The sequence below is a fragment of the Meles meles genome, chromosome 20, assembly GCF_922984935.1.
Source record: "Meles meles chromosome 20, mMelMel3.1 paternal haplotype, whole genome shotgun sequence".
NCBI classification, from domain to species: domain Eukaryota; kingdom Metazoa; phylum Chordata; class Mammalia; order Carnivora; family Mustelidae; genus Meles; species Meles meles.
In genome coordinates this window covers 4,399,459-4,422,101 of record NC_060085.1, presented here as the reverse complement: position 1 = coordinate 4,422,101, position 22,643 = coordinate 4,399,459, and the positions used below count along the sequence as shown (strand labels likewise).

Genomic DNA, 22,643 nt, shown 5'->3' with positions numbered 1-22,643 from the left:
CATGAGCAAGGAGAAGGTCAGAGGGAGAAGCAGACTCCCCGTGGAGCTGGGAGCCCGATGCAGGACTCGATTCCGAGACTCCGGGATCATGACCTGAGCCGAAGGCAGTGGCTCAACCAACTGAGCCACCCAGGCGTCCCCATAAATGATTTTTTTTCTTTTTTTTTTTTAAATATTTTATTTATTTATTTGTCAGAGAGAGAGAGGGAGTGAGGGACCACAGGCAGACAGAGTGGCAGGCAGAGTCAGGGAGAAGCAGGCTCCCCGCTGAGCAAGGAGCCCCATGTGGGACTGGATCCCAGGACGCTGGGATCATGACCTGAGCCGAAGGCAGCTGCTTAACCAACTGAGCCACCCAGGCGTCCCCCCATAAATGATTTTTTTTTTTAAGATTTATTTATTTGACAGATAGAGATTACAAGTAGGCAGAGAGGCAGGCAAAGAGAGAGAGAGGAGGAAGCAGGCTCCCAGCCAAGCAGAGAGCCCGATGCGGGGCTCGATCCCAGGACCCTGGGATCATGACCTGAGCTGAAGGCAGAGGCTTTAACCCGCTGAGCCACCCAGGCGCCCCCCCCCATAAATGATTTTTTAAAAGATTTTATTTATTTACTTGAGAGAGCACAGAGAGAGAGGGAGAGGCAGACTCCCCCACTGAGCAAAGGTCCCAGCACAGGGCTCCATCCCAGGACCCTGAGATCATGACCTGAACCAAAGGCAGTTACTTAACCAACAGAATCCCTCAGGTGCCCCTATAAATGATTTTTTAAGCTGAAAATATCTCACTATTAACAGCAGTTATGTCTGGGCGGTAAGATTATCGGTGAGCTTTCTACGATGCATGTATGTTATTTGATGCTTATGATGATTTCGATAAGGACAAAAATCAGCCTCTTTCCCACAAGGCTCATGGCGGGGGTGAGAGGAGAGAACAGGGGTGAGTAGAGTCAGTAGCGGCTCTGCAGCTGAGTATCATGGCGGGGCTGGGATGACTAATGGTCTTTGTGACTCGTTACGTGGGCCACGTGGTCGCTGGTCAGTGGACAGCCCCCAGCTTCAAACCTGGAGAGGGTGTTGAGGGGAGAGAGAAGAGTAGGAAGGAGCCCCTAAGTAAGAGGAGGACATGAGACCTTGTCTGGGGGAGTGGGGTAGTCAGAGCACATTGGCAGCCTCCTGGCTACCCCCAGGGGCGTCTGCCTCTCTCTACAAGTCCTTGGGAGTTCCTTCTTGGTACTGACCCAGGGTGGGATGCCCATGTCCACGAGAGGCAGAGTTCCAGCCCCACCATCTCCACACTGTCCCTTTCCCCACTCCCATTTCCATCCCTGGCTCCTCTAACTCCAATTCTGCCATAAGACCCATCTTGGTCCCACTCCTAACCTCATTCCCAGTCCTCACCCAGTCTCCAGCCCCTTTCCAACCCCCTCTTTACCTCATCTCCCTCTCCATTCCCAGTCCCCAACTTCGCTACCCCCAGACCCTCCTCCCCCCGCCCCGTGGTGCTAAGTAGAGTAATGATTCCGCCCAAATATCCATGTCTTTGTTACTGAGTCTTGGGAGTATGTTCCCCGCAAAGAGGCTTCGCAGCTGTGATTGACTTAAGGCTCTGGAGAAGGGGGAGCGATCCTGGAATGTTCTGGTGGGGCCCAGTGTCATCTCGGGGTCTTTAGGAGAGGGTCACTATCAGAGAGAAGGAAATATGATGATGGAATTCAAAGGGGAGCAACGTGCATTGAAATGGAGGAGGGGCTCAAACCAAGGAGTGCAGGAAGCTTCTAGAAACTGGAAAAGGCAAGGAATGGATTCTCCCCCTAGAGCCTCCAAGAGGAACTAGCCCTATGGACACTTGGATTTTTGCCTCAGAAGACTCATTTTGAGCTCCTGGTCTCTGGACCTGTAGGATAAGATACGTGTGTTGTTCTAAGCTACTATCTGGGAGCTCACCCACCGCACTACCCAGGCTCTGGCGCACCCTCCCTTGCCTCCTTCTCTCCTCCGAGCAGGGAGAGAAGCCACACACTTGCCCGGGTGTCCTGTTTCCCTAGTCAGCTCCGTGCAGGCTGATTTCCCAAACTCTTCAGGCTGGGCTGGGTGTGGGCACCCATCACCACCTTGCTTCCTGATGCTAACCAAACCTTTCACTGACGTCCCGGAGAGCCGGATCCCTACAGTCGTGCCCTGCCCTGGATTTGAGCATGGGGGGAGGTCAGAGACCATGCTGACCTGGCCCAGCTACGGAGGGGATTGGGAGGCCAAGGCCATGGCTAAATGGTGGGGTTTCAGCTGCTCTAGGGAAGGCGAGACCCACTTGGGCAGAGCCTTTAATTCAGGCTCTGGGAACTTCTCGCCCCCATACCTGGCCTCTTTCCCATCTCCCCAAAGGATCTCAAAGGTTGGTAGCTCCAGGCACCTGGCAGGGAATGAGCATGGAAGTTTTGACAACTTGTGGGTAATAATAACCATAATAATAGTAGCAACGATGATATTTGTGTCTGGGCTAAGGCCAAATATTTGACCTTCACAGACCGCCCTCAAGATTTTCATATTATCCACTTTCTGCCTAAGCTCTATTTATATTTTGTCAAATAAAACCCTTTTTAAAAACCCTAAATCAATTACTTTTTAAAAAATCTGGAAAATTATGCATAACATAAAACTGATCATCTTAACCATTTTTAAATGTACAGCTGTGGCCTGAAGCACTTTCACATAATCCTGCAGCCACCCCCACCTTCTGTCTCTACAATTTTCCATGTCCACAGAGACTGTCGCCATGAACCACGGAATCCCCATCCCCTGCCCCAGACCTGGCTCCCACCAGCTCCTCTCTGTCTATGTGGAAGGGACTCCTCTGGGGACCTCCTGGGAGTGGGGTCCTACAGGACATGTCCTTCTAGGTCTGGCTTCTCTCACTGAGCCCCGTATCCTCAAGGTCCCTCCACATTGTAGCAGGTGTCAAGATTCCTTCCCTTGCGAGGCTGAATCATGTTGCATTGTATTGCTATACCCACATTCTGTCGATCCGTTCATCCACCGGTGAAAAGCCTAAGTCAATTACTCAAAAAGAAACACAGCTCTTTATTTTGGGATAATTATACACTCACAAGAAATTGCAAGAATTCCACAGGTCCCCTGTACATTTTACTCAGTTTTTTCCCCAATGGTGCATCTTATATAGCTCTACAGTTCCCAAAACAGGACATTTACCTGGATATAACCTACAGATCTTATGCAGATTTCAACAGCGCTTATGTTCATGTGTGTGTATGTGTGTATGCTATTTCTTCACATATATGGATTTCGGTAACCACCCCCAGAATTAGAAAGCTTAAATCAGGGGCGCCTGGGTGGCTCAGTCAGTTGGGCGGCTGCCTTCAGCTGGGGTCATGATCCCAGGATCCTGGGACTGAGCCCCTCGTTGGGCTTCCTGCTCAGCGGGGAGCCTGCTTCCCCTCCTCTCTGTCTGCCTGCCTCTCTGCCTACTTGTGATCTCTGTCAAATAAATAAATAAAATCTTTAAAAAAATTTTTTTAAATAAAAAAGAAATTTTGTAACCCTGCCGTGAGTGAAAAGTGGGTATCACCCCAGTAAGACTTTAAATAAGTGGGGCTCCTGGGTGGCTCAGTGGTTTAAGCCGCTGCCTTCGGCTCAGGTCATGATCTCAGGGTCCTGGGATCGAGTCCCGCATCAGGCTCTCTGCTCGGCAGGGAGTCTGCTTCCCTCTCACTCTCTCTGCCTGCCTCTCTGCCTACTTGTGATCTCTCTCTGTCAAATAAATAAATAAAATCTTTAAAAAAAAAGACTTTAAGTTTTAAAGCTTATTTAAAAACAAATACAATGTGAAAATGTCACTGCATTCTGGTTGGATACTGTTGCCTACTGAAGGACTTCTTATCAAACAAAGAGATTAAGTGTTAAGGGGCATAAACATTTATTAACACCAATTAAGCCCCACTCCTCGAACTATTAAGAATGGAAAAGGGAGTGGATTACTTGCCATACAACTCACTGAGTCTCGGAAGCAGGTCGAGCCATCACCCGAAGTCTTTCTAGGGAAACACTGTATCAGCTCATTAAATGGGCACAGCAGCCCTAAGAGACAGGTACTCCTATTATCCCCATCTTACAGATGAGGAACCTGTGGCTTAGAGGGGCAAAGTGGCTTGCCCTGCTGTCTCACTTTCTAGCTGTGTGACCTTGGGTCAAAATTGCTTGGCTTCTCTGGACATCAGTTTCCTTGCTAGTGACGTAGAGGTAGTGAGTCTCTCGCAGAGCTGTCAAGAACATTAAATGAGATAATACTGAACGCTGAGCTCTTAGAAAAGAGCCTGGCACCAGCAAGTCATCAGTAAAAAATGTGCTATTATTATTATTATTATTATTATACCCACAGGTTGCGTTCAAGTTCAAGGTCAGCTACAATAAGAAAACCCATTACCTTGATCTTGGGCCCACTTTGGGCCAGGCAGTGAGCTAAGCTCTTGACTTGTATATTTATGTGTGTTTTTAGAACAGCTGGGTCTAGCTTCATCCTCCCCATGGTACAGAGGAGCAGATCGAGGCCCCGAAAGGGACTCACTTGCTCAGGGTCATACAACTTAGGAAGGGGAGGAACTCCGAATTCAAACTCAGGCCTTGCCGATTCTAAAACTAGAGCTTTCCACCGCCCCTGGAACCCAGGACTAGGGGCCCCAGGCCAGGAGCTCTACAGATTCCTCCTTTCACGGGGGCTTTGAAGGCGCCCCCCGGTAGAAGCTGGGCTACTCTAGGCATCTGAGGTTTTGACCACCCAAGACAAGCGGCATCGGTCCAGCCCAGCCTCCCGTAACACAAACAGAAAGACCTAGGCCCCCAAAGATGAAATGACAGGGCAACCTTACATTGCCAAGGACTCCAAGGTAGCTGAGCCAAGCCCACTACTGCTGCCCCTGGTACAGGAAGTAGCCTTGCGGAGCTTTGCCGGTATGGAGGTGGTTGGACCTACTGGTTCAGAGCCCAGAGCCTGGACTCAGCTGCCTGTTTTCACGCTGTGGCCTTACCGTCACCGCGGATGCCCTCAGCAAGTGACCTGGTGCTCTCTTTCTCAGTGTGCTCTGCTGTAAAGTGGGGAGAGCCAGGCTACTCCTCCCAGTGGGCTCGCCATTACTTTAAATTACTGTTCTAATACCAGTCCCCCTAACTCCCACTCCTAGTGGGTAGAGATGGGAGGCACACTCCCTGCCCACGCCCCCTCCCCCCTCCGCCCTCCCTGGATGGTGCCGGCCCCTCCACTTCTGCCCAGGGCGGCCGCCACCGCACAGCGAGGCTACCCTGGTGCGACGGGGGAGTGGTTCGGCAGGTTTTTCCTCTCAGTCTGCCTGCCTGCCTGCCTGCCGTGGGGCAACCAGCTGTCCTCTGCCTGTCTCACCTGGGCTGGGCTGTTCCAGGCTCTCATGCTCCTCTCTGCCAGACTGAGCCAGTGGGCAGCGGGCGCTGCGTCAGGATGCCCAGCATCTTCGCCTACCAGAGTTCCGAGGTGGACTGGTGTGAGAGTAACTTTCAGCACTCGGAGCTGGTGGCCGAGTTCTACAACACGGTGAGGTCCGGGCGGGAGGGCTAGGGCTGACCGTCGCAACAGACCGGGTTCCGACCAGGCGTCTCCGCATCACCGCTGGGGAATCCTGCGGGAGGATTCACCCCTCTGCGCTTTGGCTCATCTGCTAGGCAAGGAGTGCTAGCTTTCATTCATTCATCTGCATGTGGCATCAGGCTCTGTGGAAGGTTTTGGAAAGGTGACCGTGGCCAGGAAAACAGCCAGGCTCCCCCCCTACCTGCCCACCCCGCCGGAGCAGAGGACACAGATGTGACTCCAGACATTCACAACCCAGGAGGACGGTGCTGTAATGGGAGTTGCACGGGAGCGGGGAGGGTAGAGGTGTGATTTGTGAGCCCATTGGAGGGTGGATCACGGAGGGCTTCCAGGAGGAGGTGACTGTGTCTAGCTTGTTTTCAGCTGTATTCCCAGCCTAGGTTGACCAACTCATTCCAGTTTGCTGGGCACTGTCCTGGTTTTAGAATTGAAAGTCCCATGTCCTGGGGACCCCTCAGTTCTGGGCATACCAGCCCCGTGGGTCATCCTTCCCCCAGCTCTTGCCATGAGGCTACGTTGGAAGGGCTCAAAATGCCTAAATGGCAGAGGCATTTCAGCAAAGCTTGGAAGACACAAAGCAGTGAAAGCTGCATGTGGGGTGTGTTACTACCCCCGTGTGAGGTGCTGGGAGACTGCCAAGAGTGAGGCGGGTTGCCCACCTTCCTGGAGCCATTGGCATGGGCGGGGTGATGCGGGCTATGGGCTTTGCTCTGTACCTTGCACATAGCGAGGGTGCTCAGTCCATGGTGAGTGAGGCGAGCACACCTTTACTGAGTGCTTCTGCGGGGCTGGCGTTGTACTAAACATTTCAGAGGAAAAAAATCTCAGTTTAATCTTCACAGTGACTTTGGGAATCAGGCACAGTGTATATTACATAAAGTTAATCCCATTGTCCGGGTGAGGAAATGGTCTTCAGGGAGGATGAAAGACTGATACCAAGGGTCATGCTGGCACTTAGAGCTGTGATTTGAACTTGGTGGTTCCAGGAGATTCTTTTTTTGAGGGATGGGGGAGAGGGAGATCAGTCCTGGGGTGCCCTGGTTGCTTTTGCCTTGTTTGGCCCCACCAATTTCCAGAGCCAGGAGGTGGGAGTTTAAGATTCAGGGTTCCCCGTCGTTCCCTGAATCTTGTTTCTCCTGGGCAGAAATACCGCCTCTGGTCCTCCATACCCTCACCTGACAAATGGGAGGGAGGCTGAAGGTGCTGATCTCCCAGGCGGAAAAGAGGTTTGAGGTTCTAGGAGCCTTCTTTCTGGATCTCCTGGCAGCCCACCCCGAGGCAGGAGTCCCCACAAAAGGCACCGAGAGAGGGATGACCTAGGGCTGGGCTGAGCCTCGAGCCTAGCTATGCTTGGCAATGCAAAACGCTCCCCTGTTCAGTCTTCCTTCAGCCTGTCTCCAAATGCAGCAAACGGAGGGACTGGCAGACTGGCAGACACCCTTTGAGGCTACAGGAGACGTAGTCAGGACACATGCAAGGCTCCAACCCCATCATCTCCCTGTACCTGCACTTCCAGATACTTATCAAAGAGAAACAGAAGTTATGCAAAATAGTCGTTATCTTTCCCTGCTGTGAACACACTTGGACATTTCCTCTCCTATTGAAAAGTCTCTTGCAAAACAGACCAGGGCACAAGGAATTGGATCCGAGTTATGTTACAAAGGGTCTCCCCCAGATTTTCTCTTCCCAAACACTTCCGAGTATCCCAAACCCATCATCAGAGCTAATAAGTCGAGTTCGGGAGTTGGCAAACGTCTGCTGCAAAGGCTAGATATTAACAATTTTTGGCTTTTGGGGCTGTACAATCTGTATGGAAATGACTCAGCTCTACCATCGTACCTGGAAAGCAGCCAAGGATAGTATGTATAAGCAAATGAGGGTGGCCGTGTGCCAATAAAACTTTATTTATGGACACCGAAGCCCGCATTTCATGTAACTTTCACGTGTCACAAGATATCATTCTTCTTTTAATTCTTCAGCCATTTAAAATGGTAAATGTCGCTCTTGGCTCATAAGCCATACAGAACAGGACAGTGGGTGGATTTGGCATAAGGCCAGTTTGCCAGCTTCTGATATTGTATTTATAATAATCAGCACCATAGAAAACAATGAGATCTTTCCTTTTTGGCCTCCTCAAATCAGTAATTAAAAATGGATTCATTTTGTAGTGAATGGGCACTACGAACGGGCACTCGTATTTTGCGGCTTCCTGCGGGCAATTTGCCAAGTTGCGTGGCGATATGGATTCACAAACAGCGCCCCCTCTCTTCCCATTCCGTCACTGGACCTCCAGGAACTCGCATCAAAGAGATGATTCCAATAGAAAACAAAATTTATATATAAAGTGCCGTCTGAGTCATCTTTAATGGCCAGTAGTGGAATACATAAAAAAGGAAGCCATAACATGTCCACCCGCCTGTGTAGGGCTGAACACATTCCGGGCAAATACGGTACAGCTTTTTAAAGGCACGTTTTGGATCCAGGTATGTAAGTGAAGACAAAATACATAGCAAGAATTTTCTTAAAAAAATCTGCTCGTGTTGATCTCATCATGACCCACCTAGGAGTCAGCTCCCCTCTGCAGAAACTTTCACTTTCCCAATGCCCTGCTTGCAAGATTGGCTGTCTGGGGTGGGGGGAGGCGGAGCCCAGGACCAATCGATCAGGGTTTAGAAGAAGGCAGCCCTCGAGGACTCCGCCCAGGTGTTGCCCAATTTCATCGAGGAGGGCAATGAGGAGTGGGTTTTGAAAGATGAATAGGAGCTTGCCTGGTAGGGTAGGTGTCGAGGAAAAGGGAGAAGAGAGAAAAAAGGATTTAATGCGTCTTGCAAGTAAAAGAGCCTGCACGTTTGGGAAAGGGAAGTGTGTTTCTGCGGCTAGCGTTAGGAGAAGAGATAAAGCTGAACGAGTTTTGAGTGCCGGGTGGGAGTGTTCCAAATATATCCTGTATTTCCTGATGGACTCATTGGACTCATTCATTCATTCAACATCACTGTTATGAACCAACCTGAGCTGGTTGATCCTGGTGTCCTGGAGAGGCTCGGTGCTCCCCGGAAGGGGAAGGAAGGGTTCAGAAATAGATCTGACCAGCCCCATGGTTAGCTTGTGGCAGAGGGAGGGCAAGGGGACCAGAATGGGCAGTGCGGAGCCACGGGGATGACATGGGAGGCCTCTGCTCGCTGAATGGGGAGGGAAACTCGATGCCTAAAGCATGAGTAAAGGTTCTCTCAGGCATATGGAGCAAATGGACCAGCATAAGCCAAGATCGTGGGGTGAGAGAGAACGGCAGACCAAGGAACAGTTGGTGGCATGAAGCCAGAGCCCCGGTTGCCCATGAAGGAGGAAATGAGGGCGGAGAGACAGGTGGAGGAGGTTTCCAGGGGCCACGTGGAGAATGCCTGGCCGAGGAACGTGAGATCCGTGGTGAGGGCACTGGGGAGCCACGGATGACTTTTGAACAGCAAAGAGTCAATAACGTGGGCTGCAGCTGAGGCACCTGGTTGCTTTCACAGATGGCCCTGGAGAGCCAGGAAGGCATAGCCAACAGGAACAGAGGTCAAGGGCATGGGAGGGCCCGGGTCAGGTGGGGTGGAGGAGAAGTCAAGGTGTGGGCTGCTCCAGTTTTTGCTTCTGCTGGCGTTGGCCTGCTGGCCTCCAGGTGTGGCCTCCTTCTGGGCTGCGGACTACTCAGGAGGGTTTCCAGGGGTGGAGGAAGTGTCAAGGCTCCCGGCTCTGAGAGGCGGCTGAGCTGTGCTGCTGAATTTTTTTCCTGGGGTCTTGCCAAAACTTCAGAAGCTCTGTGTCTCATCCTCTCCAGAAAGCTCCCTCTTGGATGCTTGGATACAGGACAAAGGGGTGGCGTGTCGGGAGTGGGAGACGGCATGGGCAAAGGTACAGCGGTGGGCATAGTCTGCAAAAGGGGTACGATAGAAGGGACAGAGAGGTTGGAGTGGGAGTTGTGCTAGGGGGTGTAGCTTGCAACGCGCGTACCTCCCACAGCCTCCCCACGTCCTTCTGCCACTGAGCATTCCTGTTGCTGGCCTCTGCAGTGTGGGGGTTTCTGTCCCTCTCTCCCTTGAATGCTGTGTGATGCAGGGGGACACCCTCCCCTCTCTGAGCCCCTGGCTGTGAGTAGCAGATCCCAAGAGTTCTAAAACGAAACCTCTCTCTTCTGCCTTCCTTCTCATCACATTCACAGCAAAAACAATTGTTCCGGCCCCCCACCCCCTGAAAATGAGGAGGGTGTGGTTTCTGTCCTCGGGGAGGGCAGACCCTATTCATTGAATAATTTCACACCCCAGAGACCATGCCCATGACCCTTCCTGGCCCAGACCCCATAGATCCCTCTAGACCTCTTTTCTCCTTCAGAAAAAGCCTTCTGGGGATGACAGAGGGGTCCAGTTTGAAGAGGGAAGGACCCCTCCATTTTGCTCATGGCTCAACGAGAATTGACTGAGTCAGGGACCATCTCAGGCTCTGGGGACACAGAGGCGACCAAAGCAAACAAAAACATCTGCCCTCAGGGGGCCGGTGTCCTGGGGGATGGAGGAGACTGACAAAAACAGAAGCCAGAAGTACAGCATGCTGGTGGGACAGGGAAGAAAGACTCATTCATTCTTACGTCCATTCATTTATTCACCCGTATTTACTCAGCAAATATTTACTGAGTACTTCCTCAGAAAGGGAACAGCTGTGAGGTGCTAATATGATTAACCCATAGACCGTAGGGAGGGTGAAACAGCTCCTGGGCATCCCAAACGTCCATCGTGGATGAATGGGTAGGCACGCTGTCATCCATCCACACAGTGGACTACTACTCAGCCGTAAACAGGAGCGGAGCGCTACGCGCTGCATCCTAGATGAACCTTGGCAACGTGGTGCTCCATGAGAGAAGCCAGTCACAGACGGCCACACACTGTGTGGTTCCAACCATATGAAACGCCCAGAAGAGTCAAATCTGTAGAGATGAGAAGCAGATGCGTGGTTTCCCGGAGCTGGGAGGAGTGGGGGTGGGGAGTGACGGCTTATGGGGACAGGGTTTCATTTTGGGGGTGATGAGAATGTTCTGGAATTAAATAGATGTGATGGTTGCACGACCGCGTGAAGAGATGATCGAAACCCATTCACTTGCACACTTTGAAAGAGTGAATTTGATTGTATGTGATTTATTTATCAATTTAAAAAACAAATTAAAAAAAAAAACCCTTAATGTTCCTGATGCATCCCAAGCATGAAATAAACAAAACTATTGCTATTGGAAGTAAACGCAGAGATGCGAAAGTGTATATGTATAACATTTTTTTTTAAACAAATAGCACTTCTTGTAACCCTCCTAGCAATTTTAGGAAGTAGGCACTCTTATTCTTCCCATTTTTACAAATGGGGAATAAAGGCTCAGAGAGTGTGTGTTTCCTCCCCCGGGTTGCACAGCATGTAGGTCACAAGTGCACAGAGGCTGTGTATGCCGGAAGTGTTGGAGTTAAAGCCGGGGCCCCTGGTCCCAGAGCCTCTCACTTAATTAACCACAGCCTTGTGAGGCCACTCAGTTACTGGGTGATTAACAATTAATTATGTGTGTTTTAATTCATGCAAGTAAGTCCTGTTCGGGGAGGGTCTTCGGCTGGTGCTCCAGCCCCACGCCGGGGCCCTGCACCAGCATTCTTGTGCACGTGTCGGGGGGCGTGAGGGGGTCCTCGACAGGTGACAGCTGGGTGTGCGTGGTGGCAGTTCGAGATTTGGCGGTGGGGAGAAAGCCCGCGGGGGCGTTTGGTGATGTTCGTTGATTTGATTGATTTGACAGATTTTTCTTGAGCGCCCACTGCATGCCCAGCGAGGTGGGTGTTGGGGACACAGCCAGGGACAAAACAGGTGTGTATCGTCCTCACGGAGGTCACTGTCCAGCGAGGAGGACAGGGACAGAAAAGGAGTCAAAAATGAACCCGTGGAATGCACAATTGAAAGAATGCACGGGAGGGAAGTGTCTGGGCGTGGGGGCAGCTCCAGGCGGCCAGGGAAAACGAGAAAGCGGCTCCCCTCTGCCTTTTCCCAAAGCTGAAATGGCGGTCAATTCAGTCAGTCTGCCTCCCTCCTTTCTCTTCTCTGTCCTTCTCTTCTCTGTTCCTTCCTCCCTCCCTTGCCCCCTCACCTTCTCTCTCTCTCTCTCCTTTTCTTCTTCCAGACCCAGCCACCCAGCCACATCCATCCACCAGACACGCGGCTGGGTACTGGTGATCAAAAAAGCAAATTATTCCAGAACAACAGCAGCCCTGGTTTTCACAGTCGGTGGAGCAGCCGTGGCAGACACACGGGTACATTGCGAACATGTATTCTCCGCGTGCCTTGTTCGCTACCAAAATTCACTGAACACCTACTGTGTGCCGGACTTGGCTCTAGACACTGGAGTTTCACAGTGGTGAGCGGAACTCTCCGGCCCCGTAGCACTTGGGTCCCTCATCCTCACGGGGACGTTTGGCGTTAGAGGAGGAAAATGCGGCACAGAATGCCCCCCAAACCCTGACTGCATAGACCTGTGAAGGCCGACATTGTTTAGGGGGCGCTGCTAGGTCCTTGAGCAGCGCGGTAGATACTGAAGGAATGGTTGGTTAGTAAGCCAATGGATGGATGGACGGATGGATGGACAGACAGACGGATGGAGGTGAAGGCCCCTGCTGGGGCTGGGACCCAAAGAGTCCGGCGCATGATTCTGGGCCAGCGCCTCTCTGTCCTGGAAGAGTCTAGGCGGAGCCGCTGGTTGGGAAAGGTGGGGGCCCAGCCCCAGAGGCAGGGAGGGAGGCCCCGGTAGGGGGCGGTGTCTGATGCTATCTCTGGAGCCAGACAGAGCTCATGAGTCAGAGGCTCTGCCCATCGTGTTGCCCTCATTCTGCACACTCAGGGGCGTTAGCAAAAAACTTCTGTCTTGGTTCTGCTGGCCCCTGAGCTTGGAGCAATTAAACCAAGGATAAGCCTGTGACTCTCATCTCCCCCAACACCACCACCGGCAGTAACCGTTGCTATTTGTAGAGCTGTAACCACATCCCTGGCAAGGGAGTCTTTCGATGCCTGGCCTCGTGCATGGCCCTCAACAGCCTCTACCCTACCCATTCATTGTTCTCTGCCATTTTGCTGATGCAGGAAAGGGAGACCCAGAGACAACAGGCCACACGGCCAGGGAGCAGGAAAGCCTTCTCCTAACCATTGCTGCCTGTCTACTCCTCTCATCTTTTAAGGCAGAGGGTAAAAGCAAACTTTGGAGTTCCCCAGGGCTGTGCAACCTCAGAGAAGTCACTCTGCCTCTCTGAGATCCATTGTCAAATAAGAACTAGAAAGTTAGACTTCGTGGGGGGAGATGTGCACAAGGATTAAAAGCAATGTCTATAAAATATGACTGTCCAAAGATAGAAAAGTGACAGTCGTACCACCTTCCATCCAGAACTTTCCAGGTACAACCCTTTCTGCCAAGTGTTTTCATGCGAGTGACTGGTGAACCACAGAAACCTGCTTTGACGTCCAGTCAGCAGGAAACATTCATTGAGCACCTACTATACCCAGTTCCTGAGATTACAGTGGAGAACGGGGAAGACACAGTGCTTGTTCCCAAAGCCGGCTTTAGTGGGAGAGCGAGGGAGTCTCAGCACAGCTGGAGAAGTGTTAGGATAGAGGGACAGGGCCCAAAAGCAGATCACCTGACCCTGCCTTGTGGGGTCGGGAAGGCTTTATCAAAAGGTGATGCCCAGGGGAAAGACGGAGTAGTAGTTGTCCTGGCAAAGAGGGGCAAGTGGGGACAAAGACTGTTCCAGGCGGTGGGAACAGCCTGTGCCGACTTCTGGAGATTAAGGGATGAGAGCAAGTATGGCTCACTTGGGGGAACTGAGTTGTCTCTTGGCCTGGATGATAGAGTTGAAGGTGGAGAGAGGTGAGTTACGGAGGGAGTTCACAAGCCAGGTTTAAGAGTTGGCATTTTATTTATGGGAGTCACAGACGTGTTTTATTTTATTTTTTTTTTCATTTTATTTATTTTTTCAGTGTAACAGTATTCATTCTTTTTGCACAACACCCAGTGCTCCATGCAAAACGTGCCCTCCCCATTACCCACCACCTGTTCCCCCAACCTCCCACCCCTGACCCTTCAAAACCCTCAGGTTGCCCCAACCTCCCACCCCTGACCCTTCAAAACCCTCAGGTTGTTTTTCAGAGTACATAGTCTCTTATGGTTCGCCTCCCCTCCCCAATGTCCATAGCCCGCTCCCCCTCTCCCAATCCCACCTCCCCCCAGCAACCCCCAGTTTGTTTTGTGAGATTAAGAGTCATTTATGGTTTGTCTCCCTCCCAATCCCATCTTGTTTCATTTACTCTTCTCCTATCCCCCTACCCCACAGACGTGTTTTAAATGGAGGGTTCAGAGTTTGGGGAACTGGTTGGCTCACTGTCTTCTGCCATACTTGATACGCCCAAGGACTGGTACTTGTTTGAAGGTAGAGGGAACATCTGATTTGGGATTTTGCCCATTTGGTATCTGTGGCACCGTCTTCCCTATGACAACCCACTGCCCCTTTCCTTCCGGTTATGTTCTCAGTGGGATGGTCAATCAAGCTGCCCCACCCCCCACCTCTGGCCAACGGTGGGCTGTGCCCCAGGCAACATCTCCTGAGTTTGAATCCTGGGCCCGGATATAACAACTGAACATAATTTTTTTCCCCATTCATGCCCAAAGTTGCTCCCTGAAGAGATTGTCCACTCGAGGCTCAGAGCTGTTCTGGTTTCTGGTTTTCCTCGCTTTCTGCAATTCTTTAGATTAATGAGCTCCCCATAATAAATGACTGAATTGACAAACAAATTAAATAAGTAACCATGCACACATTTTTATATTGATGGTATAAGTTTGCTTTCTGTTGCCTGCTACCCAAGAACCCTAACTCACACACCAATGGTGATGATTTTGCTGGATTCAAGCATTAGAAAGCTCGCTTAAGCAAAAACAAAACAAAGACAAACAAACAAACAAAAAACCCCAAACCAAACAGGAAGAATGCATTAGACAGGTACTGGGGTATCTTAGAAAATGGAGAGATGAGTTGCTTAGGAGGTCTGGGGTCCACGGCAGGTCTGGAGGATTTAGCACAAGACAGATACCACCCTTGAGTAACTGCCCGTGTTCTCAGCCTTGTCTGTTTGTGGTGACAAAATGGTTGCCATATCTTAAACATCAGGACAATATCCCAAGACCTGAGAGAGTCAACATGGTGCAACTCAATTCTGGTGACTCCCAGGCTCTGTATCTGCTCCCAGGTTTCAAATTCCCAGGAAAATCTGATGGGCCCAGTGTGGGATAGGTGTCTGCTCCCGTGGGGTTGGTGTCAGGATGCAGACACAGCGTGCATGTTCTCAGGTCGCCATTGGGAACCAGGTAGATGTGTTCGACATCGTCCATTGGTGGGCATCAGACACCTTGGTATGGAAAGCAAAGACATCGGTAGGATCATGGGGTGCAAAACCAGCTTGCCAAGGGTCCTCAAATTGTGGGACCAGCCTTGAGGTGGTTCACCATCACCCAAGGAAAGCCATGGGCTTCCCTAGAATCAGAAGGGCTCCTGCCTTAGGACCTTGTCTTGGTGCCCAAGACCTAGGGTCTTAGATGGTGACCTTGTATCAGGTAAATGATTTCCCGACACTCGCCTCTGTGCTCTGTGTTTTCCTTTTTTACTGAAGTGTAGTTGACATGGAATATTATACTAGTTTCGGGGTGCGCCATAGTGATTTGACAATCACATACATACACACATACACACACATACATAAATACACACATACAGCCCTCACTACAGTAAGTGTAGTTACCACCTGTCACAATAAAATGTTATAATGTTATTGACTACACTCCCTATGTTGTGCTTTCCATCCCCATGACTTATCGATTTCATAACCGGAAGTTACACCTCTTCACCCGTTTTGCCCATCCCCCACGCCTTCCCCTTTGACAACGACCAGTTTGTTCTCTGTATTTATAAGTCTGTTCTGGTTTTTGTTAGTTTGTTCACTGGTTTTGCTTTTTAGATTCCACATATAAGTGAAATCATATGGTATTTGTTTGTCTCTGACCTATTTCAGTTGGTGTAATACCCTCTAGGTCCCTTCATATTGTCATAAATGGCAAGATTTCTTGCCTTTTGTGCTGAGTACTGTTCCATTATACACCACATCATCGTCGTCGTCGTCGTCGTCTTCTTCTTCTTTTTCTTTTTAAAAAAGATTTTATTTACTTATTTGACAGAGAGAGAGACAGCGAGAGAGGGAACACAAGCAGGGGGAGTGGGAGAGGGAGAAGCAGGCCTCCCACACAACAGGGAGCCAGATGCGGGGCTCGATCCCACAACCCTGGGACCATAACCTGAGCTGAAGGCAGATGCTTAAGGACTGAGCCACCCAGGCGCCCCTACATCGTGTCTTCTTTAGCCATTCATGGATGGGGGACCCCCGGTTGCTTCCATATCTTAGCTAGTATAAATAAAGCTGCAATAGTGGTGCATATATCCTTACAGATTAGTGTTTATGTTTTTGAAGGGGGGCGGGGAGTCAATGCCCAGCAGCAGAATCACTGGGTCCCATGGTATTTCTATTTTTAATCTCTCGAGGAACCTCCACCAAGGCTGCACTAACTCGCATTCCCACCGACAGTGCACGAGGGTTTCCCCTTCTCCGCAGTCTTACCCAACACTTGTCATTTCGCCGTCTTCTTCTCTTTCAATACTAGCCATTCTGACTGGTGTGAGGTGATCGCTCCCTGTGGTTTTGACTTGCATTTCCTTGTGCTCTCTGTTTTTGAGTCGGCCCCCCTTCAGACTAGGTTTCTGAGAAATAACGGAGCGCCCTGGTTAACAGGGTACCACTTCTTCACTTTCTAAGATGGGATGAAGGCGATGGAGGAGACATTTACAAGGGGAAGAGTTTATTGGGGAGAGAAGGGTGTAATTGAGTGAGCAAGCAGCCGACCTCAAGCTGTCAGGAGAACAGTTGTTTCTGAGCTCTTGTGAGAGACTTACTGTGGCCTGGACCTATCTGGGGGGGACTTTTGAGGAGGCACTGAGGTCCTGTAGCAGCCATCAGGGACTCTGAACCCTTGAAATTCTGGTGCACATGTTCTTGTCACCTTAATCATACTCATGGACTGCTGAGGTCTGGGGATCTTCGGGTCAAGGACATGAAGAGGCAAATGGCATTACACGTATATCACAAATGCAGACATGGTAAGTTAGAGCATTGAATTAACTCGTCACAGTCCGTGATGGGGGAGCGTGGACCCAATCCCATGTCACTTGGATCCAGAAGACCAGTAACTAGGATGCTTTGGTTTCAAATGAAACAGCCCACTAAAAACAGCTTAAAAAGACAAGATCATATCTTCTTATCTTTTGAAATGGAAGTCTAGAGGTAGATGGTTCTGGAAAGTTAATTCAGCAGCTCGACATTATCACGCTACAGCTCTGCAGTTCATGGAGCAGTGATTCTTGAAATACTGTCTGTGGACACCATGGGCTCTTTGAGGCCTCTCAGAGGTTCCTTGAGGTGAAAATTATCTTCATAATAATACAAAGATTTTGTTTGCCTTTCTTGCTCTAATTGTCTCACCAGGGTACAATGGAATCTTCTCGTGGTTTTGTGATGAGTGATGACATCATCCCTCAGATGACCAAGGGAACATGTCCTTGTGTAGTCCTGGATTTTGAAAATTTCTCAGTAATACAGTCCATCTTGATAAATGTAGCTCACATTAAAAAAAAATGTAATTATTCATTTGCATTTCTATCCCGTTGCTCAGCCCATGTCACGAGGGCACGGTGAGTGGCAAGCAGGGCTGGGAAGTGCAGTCTTCAGTTGTGTAGCTGTGTCTAAAACTTGGGGGCATCCTATTTCTAAAAGGAAAAGGGGGCGGATGTGTGCGGAAGGTTAGTAGGTAGTATACCACACTCACTGAATGAATGAATGAGTGAATGAACTGATGGAATAGGAGACGGAGTAATTAATCTATTGATGACTGGTTGGCTGAAAGAGTGACAAACTCTGGGTTGATTAATTGCCTGAAAGGGTTTAGGTGACTAACGGGCTAATAACTTAGGGTGGGACCCAGGGGCAGCCCTCCTCTGCCTGTGATTCTGAGAAGCCCCTCCCCATGTCCTCCTCTTTTCCAGTTCAGCAATGTCACCTTCCTCATCTTTGGGCCTCTCATGATGTTTCTGATGCACCCCTACGCCCAGAAACGCTCCCGCTATGTTTATATCACCTGTGTCCTCTTCATGGTCGTAGGTAGGTGGGGGAGTCTATGACCGTGGGGTGGTAGGGCTGGGGGACCACCCCCTTGACCACCTACCTTTGTCTCTTGCTCCAGGCCTGTTCTCCATGTACTTCCACATGACGCTTAGCTTCCTGGGCCAGCTGCTGGATGAGATCGCTATCCTGTGGCTGCTGGCCAGTGGCTACAGCATATGGATGCCCCGCTGCTACTTTCCCACTTTCCTAGGAGAGAACAGGTGGGGTGGTGGCTGGTCCTCTGTTGATCCCACCAGAGCCCATCTAGGCTCCTGGGTCCACTCCCCGAGCTCACTTGAGGTCCTTGGAGTCCCTCCCCTGATCACCCCAGGACTTTCTCCTGACCCTACCTGACTTAACTGGCTTCCAGGGACTCCTCCTTTGAGAGTACTTGGGACCCCCAGAAATCCTCTCCTGATCCTACCTGGATAGTCTGGTACCTTCTCCAGAACCTGTCCGAAGCCACCTGGGGGGTCCCAGGAACCCATACTTAAGCTTACCTGGGACCCAGGGACCTCTTCCCTGAGCCTATCCCTGGGATCCCTGGAACTCTCCTGGGTTCTTCCTGGGCTCCTCTCTTGACCCGAGACCCCTCTGAATCTCTCTCCTGACCTATATGATGCATCAGAGCTTTCTAGGAGCCCTCTCTTGATAGGACCTCTATAATTCCTTCCTTCAACCTACCTGGCTCCTCTGAATCCCTTGACTGACCTCACCTGGACCCTGACACCCTCTGCTGACCTGACTAAGCCCTTGGAGCCCCCCTGAGACCCTCTCATCATCCTACCCACCCCTACCCTTGGGGCCCCCTTCAGACCCTGCCTGAGCCCACCCGGGATACTTCATCAGACCCTTCTTGGGGCCCCTTGCTGAGCCCACCTGGGACCCTCAAGACTTTTCTCTGAGTCCAGTTGGGCTCCCTGGAACCCCTTCCCTTTGCTCATTTACCTCTGCCACAAGATCTCCTGACCCTGCCTAAACCACCCAGGACCCTCCCAGCTGCCATCTGACAGCTGTATCCTTCTTTCCTCAGGCCCCAGTTCATCTGCCTGGTCGTCACCACCACTGTGGTCAGCACCTTCCTGTCCTTCCTGAGGCCCGTGATCAACGCGTATGCCCTCAACAGCATCGCTGTGCATATCCTCTACATCGTGTTCCAGGAATACAAGAAGTGGGTGGTGGTTGCAGGTGCCTCCCTGGGGAGGAGGCTCCCATCCCCCTCCAAGTACTTCCCTCACCCCACATTCTCACCAAGTCCCAGGAATGGAGTTGTCATTGACTCCAGGCTCAAGAGAGAGATGTCCCTTCCCCAAGGTCATCTACTAACAAGGGACAGGTTTAGGGTTGGTGCCTAAGGCTGAAACCCCAAATGTACATACAAGCAGAGACTGTTGTACCATAAACCTCCGCGTACCCACCACTGGTCCCACCAACCATCAGCATTTTGCCAACTTGCATTATACATTCTCCCTCAGATTCCATATATGGCACCCATTAACTTTTTAGTACTTAACTCTACCAATAAAGAATTATTATTATTTTTAACCCATACTAGGACTTGGCAGGATAGAGAGAGGTCTCTGAAATGGGGTCATTTGAAGAGACCTGAATAAAAGGGTTATTTACAAAGGAGAGAGCAGGTGTAGGAAAATCACTAGGGATCATTTAGAACCTTTGTGCTGATAAGAGTTGGATCCTACGACCATCAGGAGACCTGATGGGGGGAGCAATGGGAGGGAGTGAATACAAGAGTATGGAAGGAGTGAGCCCTTTGAAGAGGGTCTCTCTCCTTAGCAAGAACTGTGACCTCCAGTTGCTGGTGGAAACTAGCTTGAGCCAACCCCACATGGAGGAGGCCAGGAGAATAAATATTCTAACCATACCCTCCTCATACCCTTTGGTTTCTTGCTGGGGTGCTTCATTGACCAACCCAACTGGAAACCATTGGCCAACCCAATTGGAAGCCATTGGCTTAACCAACTGGAAACAATTGGCTAATCTAACTGGAAGCCCAAGGACAAAGAAGTCCCCGGCTTCAGTCCACACAGGTCAGCACCCTGCCTCCCTGGTGCACAGGGCAGAATGAAGAGAGGTAGGGAAGGATCTAGAGGGACAGATGGAAGATAGGGGACACTCAGTGCTAATGAAGTAGACCATACCCAGATCACACCACTGTTGTCTGTTTCTCAAGATGTCGTCTTCCAACTAATCTTGTTGAAACTGGGATGTGAACATAGTCTCTTAGGTTTTCTTTATGTCATAGCAGTCTCTCCCTTCCTCCCCTATCTTCATGCTTCTGATTTGATAACAGAAACTCCATCATTTGTCCTGTAGAACATTCTGGATTTGGCCATCTGCTTCCTGTGGTGTCTTTCATTGTCTGCCTGCCTGCCTTGCTTTCTTTTTTGTATTTCTTGCAAAATAATAGTTAGATCTAGATTTGGGTTTACATATTTTGAGGCCAGAATATTTCATGTATGGTGCTGGGTGTTTCTTGTTCCATGCCATTAGGACCCCATAATGAGTGGTTGTTCCACGTTTAGTGCTATTAAGGGATCAGTGGATTCAGATGGTGTCATCTTGTCACTTTATCGTAAAGTTTTCCACTGACTTTCCACCTAAGGATTTGAGCAGCCATTCAGGCTCACACTTCCATCCATGGATTCATTAGTGGTTGCAAGAGGGTGGTTTGCAGAACCCATTATTCCTTCTGCAATGATTATCCGGAGTTCTTCCGTCAAGAAGGACTTCCGCTCGTCCACCTGGAAACAGTTTGCACAGGAAGGACAGGATGGATAATTGATTATTTCCCTTAACTGATCTATTTCCAGAGTAATGAGTTGGGGCCTTAGCCATCTCTAGTAGAGACCAAATTTTTGGAATTTTTTTAAAAAAGAGAAATTTTTTAAAAAAGTATCATTGTGAACTCACGGATGTTTATATCTCAGAAGTGTTTCAATCTATTGCAGTCCCCAGGCTCTATTTTTAAGTTATTTATTTATTTATCTATTTATTTTATTTTATTTTTATTATTTTTTTAAAGTTTTTATTAAGTAGTTACAGACTCATGGCAAGTTGCCAAAGGGTGGAGAGTCTTGGGAATCCTTCATCCAGCTCCCCCCAAGCCTCTCCCAATGGAGTATCCTATGTAACCACAGTACAACCTCAGGAGGAGGAAATTGACAGTGGAACGGTGCTGTTAACCAGACCCCAGACTCTCTATTCAGATTTCATCTGTCCTTACTCATTATTCTTTTTTGATGTTCAGACCGTCCCATTTTAGGGTAGGGGGCAGACCCCACGCTTTTAAACATGTGGGAATTATTACCACATTAATCCCTGATATGCTCCTTCCTAAAGGATGCTGGGTCATCTCTGCTGTCGGGGAAACAGATTCCGATCTTGAGTTGTCCCAGGATATGGCCTCCAGAGAATCTGCCCTCCCACACACGGACATGCCCATAGCCACACAGACATGAATTCTCAGGCACTGACTCACAGGTGTTCACGCACTTGCAGCCCCAGACACAAACCGGGGAGATCTTGTTGGCTAAGCAGTCTGCAGCCTGACAAACCTGGTTCAGACCCCAGCTCTGCCACTTACTGGCCGTGGAACCCTGGGTGGGGTTGGAGCACACCTTAATCTCACATGCCTGCATTCTCCTCTCCAAAATGAGAACAACAGCATTGTCGTGAGGGCTGAGTTTTTATCAGAAGAACTTGTAGAGCCCAGCAAATGTTAGCAATCATCACAAGTGAGCCCCCCCCCCCCCCGCCCGGTATTCTTGGTCATTCCCTCCTCTCAGCATCATCTCCTTGGATGGAGGAATTTCCCATCAGCCCCTTCAGGCTCTGTGATCTGAGTCAGGCTCTAATCTCCCTCCTTCTCTCCCTAGAACCAGCAATAAGGAGCTTCGGCATATCATGGAGGTCTCCGTGGTTTTATGGGCTTTTGCACTGACCAGCTGGATCAGTGACCGCTTGCTTTGCGGCTTCTGGCAGCAGATCAATTTCTTTTACCTGCACAGCATCTGGTAAGCGCCTGCCCTGGGGTATGGGGCACCAGAACCAGACAATCTCAGATGCCAGAGCTTGGAGCAGGAGCCTGGGGGCAGAAAGCAGAGGCACCGATGTTGCGGGGGTGTGAGTGAGTGTAGGATCTGGTTGCAATTGAGGGTCTGATCCAGAATGTCCCTTTGGATGGTCAGGATCCATGAGAAGTGAGGAGAGGACCTAGGTGGGGGCATCAAGCTAGCTCAGGGTCATGTCGGCATCTGGTGCCCTCACCGCCTTCTCCCTGCACCCCACAGGCATGTCCTCATCAGTATCACTTTTCCTTATGGCATGGTGACCATGGCCTTAGTGGATGCCAGGTATGAGATGCCAGGTCAAACCCTCAGAGTCCGCTACTGGCCTCGGGACACTTGGCCTGTGGGGTTCCCCTACGTGGAAGTCAGTGACGACAAGAACTGCTGATGCTGGCCAGCTTCTCGACTACCCAAGCACCTGCTGACTCACCTGTGTCTGGAAGAGGGAGGCCTGGATCGGGAGTCCGAGAGATGCTCACGGTTCTTTCCTCTACCTCCCTTTCTCCGTCCTCCTTGTCCGGCGTGGCCCCGTCCCAGGACAGGGGGTGGACTTCATGAGCCTTCTGTGAAACAGTCTGATGACCCTGGGGGAGCTTCCCTCCATGGCCTGCCCTTATTCTCTTTTATTT

General features: G+C 50.3%; 1 protein-coding gene across 1 annotated transcript; it reads left to right on the top strand.

Moving 5' to 3' along the window:
* The first annotated feature begins 5,479 nt into the window (after nucleotides 1-5,479).
* Nucleotides 5,480-22,402, top strand: ACER1 (alkaline ceramidase 1). The gene is made up of 6 exons (XM_045989883.1): nucleotides 5,480-5,572; nucleotides 17,809-17,923; nucleotides 18,006-18,147; nucleotides 18,960-19,097; nucleotides 21,823-21,960; nucleotides 22,237-22,402. The coding sequence occupies exons 1-6, from the start codon at nucleotides 5,480-5,482 to the stop codon at nucleotides 22,400-22,402; spliced, it is 792 nt and encodes a 263-aa protein (XP_045845839.1).
* The last annotated feature ends 241 nt before the right edge of the window (nucleotides 22,403-22,643 follow it).

Bases quoted from the DNA above. Each gene is read 5' to 3' on its own strand.
- ACER1 (XM_045989883.1), top strand. From the start codon at position 5,480: ATGCCCAGCATCTTCGCCTACCAGAGTTCCGAGGTGGACTGGTGTGAG. The intron at 5,573-17,808 runs GTGAGGTCCGGG...CCTCTTTTCCAG, and splicing joins TGGCCGAGTTCTACAACACG to TTCAGCAATGTCACCTTCCT. The intron at 21,961-22,236 runs GTAAGCGCCTGC...TGCACCCCACAG, and splicing joins TTTTACCTGCACAGCATCTG to GCATGTCCTCATCAGTATCA.